General features: G+C 30.9%; 2 protein-coding genes across 2 annotated transcripts in view; both read left to right on the forward strand.

Moving 5' to 3' along the window:
• The window catches only part of LOC108566231 (sodium-dependent serotonin transporter-like), a 19,267-nt gene extending 14,152 nt beyond the window's left edge, over positions 1-5,115 (forward strand). The window contains 7 exon segments of the mRNA XM_017926028.1: positions 1-70; positions 1,121-1,262; positions 1,420-1,783; positions 1,872-2,116; positions 3,793-3,993; positions 4,054-4,221; positions 4,290-5,115. The exon segment at positions 1-70 is cut by the window's left edge and continues 144 nt beyond it. Of these exon segments, the coding sequence (XP_017781517.1) occupies positions 1-70; positions 1,121-1,262; positions 1,420-1,783; positions 1,872-2,116; positions 3,793-3,993; positions 4,054-4,221; positions 4,290-4,367 (1,268 nt within the window). The 3' untranslated portion in view covers positions 4,368-5,115.
• Positions 5,116-6,423: 1,308 nt separating this feature from the next.
• LOC108566207 lies at positions 6,424-6,788 on the forward strand. The gene is made up of 2 exons (XM_017925993.1): positions 6,424-6,615; positions 6,672-6,788. Exons 1-2 carry the CDS (start codon positions 6,424-6,426, stop codon positions 6,786-6,788), a joined length of 309 nt encoding a protein of 102 aa, XP_017781482.1.
• The last annotated feature ends 4,134 nt before the right edge of the window (positions 6,789-10,922 follow it).

Here is a 10,922-nt window from a genome sequence, read left to right on the forward strand (position 1 = left end):
CAGTTACTTTTATCTGTAAATGCTTCGGTTAAAATATCATGAATAAATACGCGATGATGCGAGCTTTCTTGAAAACATGATTAATGAAGATGAAATATGTGTTCTGCTTTCATTCAGTTATCTTGCTAGTGACTTGAGACATTCAACGTGATTACATGCACGCTGCATTAGGGATCATCGAGATGTTGACTAATTACTTATGCAATCTTTGCGGATGACAATGATTTTCTTTGCAGTTTAGTTAATTATGCGAGAAATGCAAAATTAATGCACTGGACATTATGTTTTATTGGATACAATAACAACATCACAAATAAATTAAAAATCAATTCTCAAATCTTTACTAATTACTTAAAATAAATTTATATAACATATTCATTAATTATTTAAAATATTTACAATTAAAAACAGAAATTGAATTAAAATAGTCTAATATTTGCGACAAAAAATATAAACAAAATTTTGAGTGTTATAATAGAAATATTGCAATGTAAAATATGCTTGTAGATTATATTGCATGTTTAGAGTTATTTTTTTAACATACACGCACAATTTGCAACTAAAATTTAGTGCACTATTACACTTGATCTATCGCAATGTGGTTAAGCGTATATCTAAACAATGTTGTTAATTTGGTTGGTCACGCATTTCCGGGGAATTAGTTACAACTGTACATGTCGTTCGACAAGAATACATTAGTTAGTTAATTTAAATTACATTTTATTAAATTCTTGACAAAAAATATTACTTATATTAATACTAATATTTATTATAACAGTTATATTGATAGATTCATATTAAAGACAAAAATAGACTATCGACCAAAGTCCTTTTGTCAATCATTTCTTAACTAAAGGTCCAAATCTATGGGTGGCAAAATGATAGCTGTTAAAATTTTATGTTATCAACAATTGGGTGAAGTGTAGTCCAACTTCAAACAAATGTGTTAGGTCGCGCGGCAAATAGATCGAAAAACGTAAATTGTATTAAATTAAAATAATAATGTTTATTCTGATTATAGTTCTTAATGGTGTATATTTGTCAAGTATAGTAAACATTAAATTAATAAATTAATGATTTAATTGGAAGTCAATATTTATGTATCGTTTTGATGAATTTGTAGACGGGAAGTGCTGGGACAACATCTATCCGATGGTTTGAACCATATGGGACCCATAAAACCGACCCTTGCGATCTGCGTCTTCTCCGTCTTCATCCTAGTGTACTTCTCTCTGTGGAAAGGAGTCCGAAGCACCGGAAAGGTAATCCATACTCCTCAATGTTTACTCTCAAACAAACACCCCACCCGGAGAAGTATATTAATTGGTTTCCAATTGCCTTCGAACGCAATTGAATTGCTGCAAGAACCATCGATGCTACAATGAATCAAATCAACCGTCGTTTTTTTTCTGTCTGCAGGCGGTGTGGGTTACCGCTTTGGCTCCGTACGTCGTCCTCATCATCCTGCTTTTCCGCGGCGTTACGTTGCCTGGAGCGACGGAAGGAATATGGTATTATTTGACTCCTCAGTGGCACAAGCTCACCCATTCCAGGGTGTGGATTGATGCAGCGTCGCAGATTTTCTTCTCGCTTGGACCCGGTTTTGGAACGCTCCTTGCGCTCTCCAGCTACAACAAGTTCAACAACAATTGTTACAGGGATGCGTTACTTACGAGTAGTATCAATTGCTTGACCAGTTTCCTCGCAGGATTCGTCATTTTTTCGGTGTTAGGTTATATGGCTCAGAAGCAGAACAAACCCATAGAAGAAGTCGGTTTAGAAGGTAAGATTGTGATAAATATTAATTTAATACATTTGAAAATATATAAAATAACTTTAACTAATCCTTGTTGTTGTTTTTGGTAACTAAGGTCCAGGACTAGTGTTCATAGTCTACCCCGAAGCTATAGCAACGATGAGCGGATCCATATTTTGGTCCATCATCTTCTTCTTGATGCTCATAACTCTGGGATTGGACAGCACCTTCGGAGGACTCGAAGCTATGATCACGGCCCTTTGCGACGAATACCCCAACACTTTAGGAAGACACAGAGAGATGTTCGTCGGTTTTCTCCTGGTCGGCATCTACATCTGCGCTCTACCAACTACGACTTACGTAAGTTTACCTCTAACATTCATTTTTAATATCTGAATATAAATTGAATGACAACATTTGCACTCAAAATCTATTCAAATTTGCCAAAACTCGAATCAATAGTGGTACAACCCCTCTCGTAGTGCGTAAGTTATTTATACCCGCAACAATTTCACAGGCTGCGTGTTCTCAATGGGTTTAATTATAGCCCTATATCATTTTTACACATGACGGAGCGATTTTATAACTTGCGCTTTCAAAAACTCCTCTTCGCCAACGAAATATGCCTAGGTATTATGCAGCAAAAAGCACAAAAAAGTGTGAACACAATGTATAAAGCTTCTTTTTGTGTGCGAAACATTTATATTTAACTATTTATTAACTACGATGATTGGATGAGTGGACACGAGTAAATAGTTTGCTCATTAAGTGTACGATGTTGGTACAATATTGCAAGTAGAACAGATACGCTAAAGGCGCATCGATTTTCTAAGTTTTTCTATACAATTAAGGACGTGCTAAATGAATTCAAACACGTTTACTTATTTTGTTGATTCAATATAATTAATAATAATATCTTCCATATTACTAGTGGAAGATTTAGCACTTGAGGCCCATATGTATTTATGAATTCCAATACAAATAATTTTGTAGGCCCCAAAAATCAGTCAAAAACTGACTACATCTTATTGCTAAATGCACGTTCCATTCTTCAGAAATCCAACTTTCATATACATCTTAGGGATCCATTCTTTCTATTACAGTTTTTGAAAAAAATCAATAAAATGTGAAGACACTGCTTTCATTTTTCATTAGTTCATTTTTTAAAGCAAATTGCTGACATACTCTATGAAACCGTAGCAATAATTAAATACACCTTGCATTCCCCAAATATGCATTTTTTGAATTCATTCTATCCATTATAGTTTGTGAAAAAATCAATAAAATTGCGAATAACAGCGAAATGTATAAAACTAGATATTTACATACAATATTATTAGCAGTTGCATAACTTTCATACAACTCTCTGTCAAATTATTTTAAGTGGGATATTTTGTGCGTCGAGGAATGCGGCTTCGTTCGGAATATCTCGCCTATGCTGTCAAATTGCATTCCTCGACGTAACTTCCTTGTGGTAGATCCCGCATTTATCTGAAAATCTCATCACTCATCAATATATATAATAAAAATCCTAAATTTTGTTATTTATTATTAATAACTATAGGGACATTTAATTTGTAAATAGAATACAAATGATAACTGCAAAAAAAAAGAAACTTAATGAAATGACAAAATCATAGTTTCTCAAACGTTTATAAATTTGTTTATTCAGAAGAGAAACATTGCTGATATTATTGTAAACTTAAAGCCTAGTCATTAAAAGAAATAAACATTTTCTAAAATGACAGTTATATCTCTATATGACAGTATGGATATAAAGAAAACAAAATAAATCAGTTGATTGTCATATCTTGTCTATTTGTATTATTCCACTTAGCAAGTACTTAAGAAGTTGTCAGCTGTCATCTTAAACCAAGGTTATAAGTAAGTGATGTCATAATTATTTAGTTGAATGGTAATGTGATTATTTTAAAATAACTTATATCTGAATGCAGATGACAGATTGACAATTGCAATTTACTATTGTTATGTAAATATATTGTGACAAATAGTTACATAATGTCTTTTTTTCTTAGGGTGGTGTCTATTTGGTGAACATGTTGAACGTCTATGGACCGGCTCTAGCAATTCTCTTCGTAGTTTTCGTTGAGGCGGCAGGAGTTTGTTGGATCTACGGCACGGACAACTTCTCCAGGGACATCGAGAAGATGATTGGACACAGACCCGGCATTTTCTGGAGGATGTGCTGGAAGTATATTAGTCCAGTTTTCCTATTCGTACGTAGTCAATGAGGAAGATTTGATGGTGGAAAATATCAAAATATAACTTGTTTTCAGGTCATATTCATATTTTGCTTACTCGGACACGAAGACATGTTGGGCACCGAATACAAATATCCGGACTGGAGCATTAAAGTTGGATGGGCACTGACAGCCTCCTCGATCATGTGCATACCTATTTACATAGTTTACAAGTTCTTGATTACACCGGGGACCATTTCACAGGTACTTGCATTATTACAGGTTATATATGTTGAGCAGTTATTTATAGATATTCTTTTGTTTTCTTACAGAGATGGTTCATAATATGGAGGGCAGAGCGCGCGTCCGACAATAGCGCTTTGACTTACTGCACCGGTACAGAGGTGTGACCCGCGAAAGAGACGACATACATTATCGAGTGGCTTGTCTAAGACGCTACTGTTGACAAATATGCGGAGATGGGTGTTAATCGCAGCCATGGTTATCACCCCCAAAACCTCCGCGATTTACTTGTTATAGTTTCAATGTGTACATTATTTGAATGAATGTAGATAATATCTATCTGTGTAAATATTGTGGTCGTGATTTGATTTGAACCGCTTAACGTAAACATAATTGTCCTACTGCTCCTATTGTTTATTCGAACATGTATTTATTCGTTTGTAAGATCGATCGACTTCGAGATCGAGAAGGCTTTGAGGAATGCTTTAAGTAATTTAGGGTTGTTGCTGGAGAGAGCATTGCAGACCGTTTGAACCTATCAGGGCCAGGATCAGGCGATGCGCAGGATGCGTTCCATTCCTGCTGGATTCGCAAGCGAGGATGAAAGCCAGCCAATTTCATCTTCGACAGTCGCGGATTTACGTGGAAGGAATAACAAGAGCAACAACAACAATGTTAATCGAAATTTCAAATACTCGCATTTAACAATAATTTCGTCTCTAGTGTTTACGGTACTAACAAGGATCACCTGTATTATTGTATTAAGGGCCTATAAACAAAAATTCGATGTGATATGAGGCTGGCTTCGGCCAAGAGCACAGCCATCTCGAAAGCCGAAGCCGCTACACAAATTTAGGTTTCAATTTATTTGATGCGTTTAGAGGACTCTCCATTGTTTTCTAAGTACCAGTGTTTCCGAATCATGTATTGCAAATAAATTTATTTATTTTATCAGACTCTCTATTATTTCACTACATACCTCCAACTAATTAAAAACTATATCAATTAGAAAATTAATACTGCATATAAATCTATGTACATAATTATTTTACAAATAAATAAATTTAAAGAAGTAACAACATTATCTTTTGAAAAATTAGAAAGCACAACGATAAAAATTCAAGTATTAATTACAAGGAAACATTTACAAAAAGTTCATACCTTAATATTTCTTAAGTTTAAGGACATTTTGAAGTTTCTAATGACCATATGACAGTTAATAATAAAAATAATGATATTTGTAGTATACAACTAAATGTTACAAATATGAAATGTTTACTATAGATTCAGACATTAAGATTAATTTAATTGTCTTAACTTCATATAGTGCGGGTAATACATTTCGACAATATCCCGGACTATTTGAAACCAGTCTTATAAAGGTAAAAACAACAATCATAATTGTGTGTAAAAAATAATCACAAATTATTTTTAATTTTGTCAAAGAAAGTTTAGTTTCTTATGGAATTTTCAGTTGGTAAGAGATTATAAATAATAAGTTTAAAACTATAATTGTTGAATAAACAACTTTACTAAATATTATACAGTAAACTAAAATATTATGAATTATTTATAAATTTATGAAATTGTTTTAATGCAAATTTCTCTAGCCCTTCAATTTAAATATGCTAATACCACTCCTCTGCAATCACTCCTATTTCTCCCTTTTAGATTCAGATTTCAATTGTTTTGTTTACGGTCTCATCCCTTTAGCAATGCTGACGAAATAACAATTAAAATAGTTTTTTTAATGAACTTTAATTAAGACTAATTATTGTGTACTTAGTATTTAATTCAATATTTACTTTTATTTCAATGTTTCAAAAGTACCTCAATTTTCAAAGGCCTCGGTTTTCTAATAAAATTTCAAGTCCCGAACATAACCTAATTTGAAAAATGCCATTTAGTATTTGAAGATTTACATTTTTTTAAATAAAAATATTTGAAAAAATTGATTATCACTAAAATTTACCTAATATTAAAAAAAGCAAAAAAATATATAAAAAAGTATATTCTAATTTTTCTTAAGATTTGTTATTTTATGTTATTAACAGCAAGAATATTCTTGATGATTCTTCAATGAATAAAATAAAACTTTCTTAACTTCGAACAACATAAATAATGGATTATGTTATGAAAATGATGACATTCTCCGGTTGCATAATAACAGAATTGACGTGTACTTGTCAAAATCCTAAGTTCTAATTTGGAAGTTCTGTAATAATGGAGGATGCGATCATCGAAATCCACGGTCGTTTCGTGCGAGACACAATTGACGCGATGGCTTACGACACGAACAAATTGACGATCATCCCGAGTCTCGTCTTTCTCGTAAGCAACTTCTACATCATTTACAAGTTCTGTCACCGTTTTACCAGGATCGGTGTGACCACACTCAAAAAGTGGACCATCAGAGTAAGAATTATTCCAATTACATTATTATTATGCAATTGATACTGATTTCCCAGTAGGAGGCAACCTTTCATTCGTCTTTCTTCTACATAAGCAAACTGTGGCTAGTCTTCATAAAACTGTATAAATTGTGTAGTACAGTTATATGCGTGAAAATTGTAAGTATTAAATTATAGAATTTCAGTCTTTAATCATGTTATTTCAACGATTGTATTACAATAAGTATTAATTACTTATTGAATTTAGTATTTGAAGATTTTATGAATATTTGTGTTTCCATTCATTTTATTTAAATGATTGTGTAAATTTATATGTTAAATTAACTTACAAATTTATTTTTGTAATTTTTAAATTCTTAAATTAGTTCGGTTTTCAATAATAAGGAATATTGGCGAATATGCAAAGTATTTCTTTGTTTTAATTGATTTTAATTCAATAATAATCATATTATAGTTATCCTCTAATTTTCAGGCAACCAAAAGCGATCTGACCTTTTGTTACGACCGTTGCAAAGTTCTTGGGTTTGTCTTTATTTCGTTGTTGAGTCTTACGCCGATCTGCGTGTACACGACGAAGAGCATCATCCGTAGAGGAATTCCCAATTTCTTGCTGTGGTATGTATTTGATTTCAATTTGATATGTTACTTTTTTTAGAATTAATTTAGGGTTGGTTTTAGGGTTGCCCAAGATCCATGGGCGAATACAGAAATCGGATTGGCTGGACATTACTTGGATAGGCCTCCATTACAATTTATTGCTCCGAGAAGAGCACAACACGCGTACAATATCCACAGATCGACCAGTGATCATATCCTCTCCGGTCGCGGTAAACTTATCTTGAGAGTATCCAAATCGCTAGAAAACCCCACGAGAATGGAACGGTTGGTCGCTTTGAATTAATAAAGTATGAAACTCAATGCAAATATGCAATTATGTAACTTAACTTTTTCGTTAATAAAAACTAATTTATATCTTTAAATAATCATTAAAATTTGGATTACTATATTAAACGATTTTCGGAGATGGGATTGAAATTGAAAACAAGTGATTTTATAATTTGTACTTAAATTTGTAAAATCAAAAATGAATATAAGTCTAGTTTATATTCTTAAGTACAGTATTGTAGGATTATGTAACTTAACTTCTTCGTTAATAAAACTACAAAAATTAACGTATTTCTAAAGATTAAACAGTCTTTTAAATTTGAATTATTTTATAATTTTAATCAAAATTTGATGACATAAATTATTTGAACTTAAAATTAGTATAGTTAACAATGAAACAATGAATAAGTATACAGTGGAACCTCGTTTAACGAGTTTAACTCGTATAGTGAATAGTGAATATTTTTACTCGTATAGTGAAACATATAACACAAGTACACAAGTTTTAAAAATGATGTAGCAGACGCGCAATCTGGGTCTTCTCTTCAATTAATTTTGCTCGTTAAGCGAAATGATCGTTATGCGAGGTGCTCATTAAGCGAGGTTCTACTGTACTTGATTTTCGATAAAAATTGAAAAAAGTGATTTTATAATTTGAACTTAAATTTGTTAAAATCAAAAATGAAATGAATCTGGAATAAGTATAGTTTCTATTCTTAAGTACAAGATTGTAGAATGTTATGGGGATCCGATTAAAACAAAAACAAGTCACAAGAAATGTCGAAAAAGAAGAGTTAGTTTTCTCTTTTTTTTCTGTTTGGGTTGGTGGTAGAAGATGTGGAGGAGGAGGTGAAGGGTCGAAAACAGAAGTGAGGTGTATACATTGTATAGTGTATATTTATTTAAGCATAATACGAAATGGAATCTATGCGGCCAATAGGAAAACAAATAAATAAGTAAATACGATTCACACGGGTCTTGTGTTTGTTTAGTTAGGACGCACGGAGAAGCAGTGTCCTCCCTCATTGTGTTTATCCATCATCAAAAAATTGTTTTCGTAAAATGCGTATTTATAAATAAATCGCGCGTACGGTATGGACTTACATTTATATTTATACTGAAGGGATGGATGGTTGAGAATCGGAGGAGGAGGAAACTCTTCAGGATGAAGAGAAAAGCGAGAGAGAACGGAAGTACTTCGCGACGAGGAACTTACGGGACTTGATAGGACACAGCTGGCGGGGAGGGGAAGTCACGTCGTCTTCGCCTGTCTTCGTAATTCGATTTAATTTAGTGTGCCTCTGTTTTTGCAAGTATTTTTAGCTTAACACCTCCAAGAACATCCTTAACCAAATAACAATTCTGATATAATAATAATACAGCTATACCTCGCATAGTACGGATAATCGGTTCCGACAACATACTGCACTTTCAAAAACCGGACTGATCGAAGACTTTACAACAGGACTAAACGTGGCATAACTATATAAAGAAAAGACAACTATAATATTAAAAAAATAATTTTTTGTATTAATATTCTATAATTTACTTTTGCCCAATTAAAATTTACTTTTAAATTTTTCAAATCTTGTCACTTGTTTTTGTTTTAATCGGATCCCCAAAATTGTTAAGTACAAATAATATTGAATCCGCACTGAACGAAGCCGCACTATACGAGGTATTCCTATATTTTATATTTTTTTAAAAGAAAGTGTTAAAAAACTAATTTATATCTTTAAATAGTCATTTAAATTTGAATTATTCTATAATTTTAATTACATTTTGATACCAAAACTTATTTGAACTTAAAGTTAGTATAGTTAACAATAAAATAAAGCTCGAATAAGTATACTAACCTTTCTATATTAAACGGTTTTCGGAGATCCGATTGAAATTGAAAACAAGTAATTTTATAATTTGAACTTAAATTTGTTAAAATCAAAAATTAAATGAGTCTGAATAATAATACAGCTATACCACGCATAGTACGGATAATCGGTTCCGACAACATCCTGCACTTTCAAAAACCGGACTAATCGAAGACTTTACAATAGGACAAATAGTGGCTTAACTATATAAAGGAAAGACAACTATAATAATCAAAAAATAATTTTGTGTATTAATATTCTACAATTTACTTTTGTCCAATTAAAATTTACTTTATTTTAAATTTTTCAAATCTTTTCGACCTTTCTTGTGACTTGTTTTTTTTTAATCGGATCTCCAAAATTGTTAACTACACTAACACTAAGTTCAAATTATAATGAATGCGCACTGAAGGAGGCCGCACTATACGAGGTATTCCTGTATTTTATATTTTTTGAAAAGAAAGTGCATGTAAAGCAAAAGGTGGTAGTCATGGAGATTATAGAATAATTTGATAAATCATCAGACAATTATAGCATAGATTTGCAATGCATTTATTTAATTTGTTAAACTAAAATTGGAACATAATACATTCAATAAAAGTTGTCTGCTTAGTGTCAAATATTAATTTTGGACTTTCTTGAATTCCTAATAAAAAATAAATGTATTTAACATTCATAATAAATTATAATTATATTATTTGACAATAGAAACATTTGATAAGAAATAGATTTTTTATATAAATATTTATTAAATTTTACTATAAAATTTGTATTGTCTTAAATAATTTCAATTAACATTTTTTTAAATATATTAATTTAAAAAAATATGATTCACATTTTTTATTTTCATAAGATTATAAATATATTAATTATTAATTTGGTTAATATTTATTTTAATAAATTATTTCGTTTTTTAATATCTCGCATAGTCCGGATAATCCGTTTCTCCTATATCTCGGACTGTTTAAAACCGCAAAAAATAAACAGTATAGAAAGAGACTTGACTATAGAAAGAGAGAGAGAAAACGCTCATTTTCAACTATCTCATAATAATTCTAAAGAATAAAATATAATTACATAATCTGTAATAATTATAATAAATGACACTTCTTAATCATCAGTGAAATTTTTTCTTCCTACTAATATTAGATTAAGAATTTAAATTGCCAAAGTTTACATATAATATCATTCAAATTAGTTCAATATTTTCAGAAAATAAATCAAATACTTTACAAATAAAAAAATTGAGCATATTTAGCAAAATTAGAGTGAGTTTATACTGAATTAATCAAATATTTAGTATTTATTTTAATTAAACCCCTATTAAAATATGTCATAAGTTTCAGTTATTTAAGTTAAAGGATGTTTACAATAATTTAATTAATTAGTGTAAGACAAATTAAATTACGTAATTTCAAAATATATAGATACGAAAACATTTGATTATAAAAAGTGTCACTTCATACAAATTTAATTAATATTTATTATATAGGCAGACATTTCTGTTGTAATAAACGTTTTTTTTTCTATATTAATTATTTATTGTAAAAGTATTATG

Source organism: Nicrophorus vespilloides, unplaced genomic scaffold, assembly GCF_001412225.1.
Source record: "Nicrophorus vespilloides isolate i.1.1-1 unplaced genomic scaffold, Nicve_v1.0, whole genome shotgun sequence".
Classification (NCBI taxonomy): domain Eukaryota; kingdom Metazoa; phylum Arthropoda; class Insecta; order Coleoptera; family Silphidae; genus Nicrophorus; species Nicrophorus vespilloides.

Coding starts and splice junctions, on each gene's coding strand:
- LOC108566207 (XM_017925993.1), top strand. CDS start 6,424: ATGGAGGATGCGATCATCGAAATCCACGGTCGTTTCGTGCGAGACACA. Junction 6,616..6,671: donor TCAAAAAGTGGACCATCAGA/GTAAGAATTATT, acceptor ATTTCCCAGTAG/GAGGCAACCTTTCATTCGTC.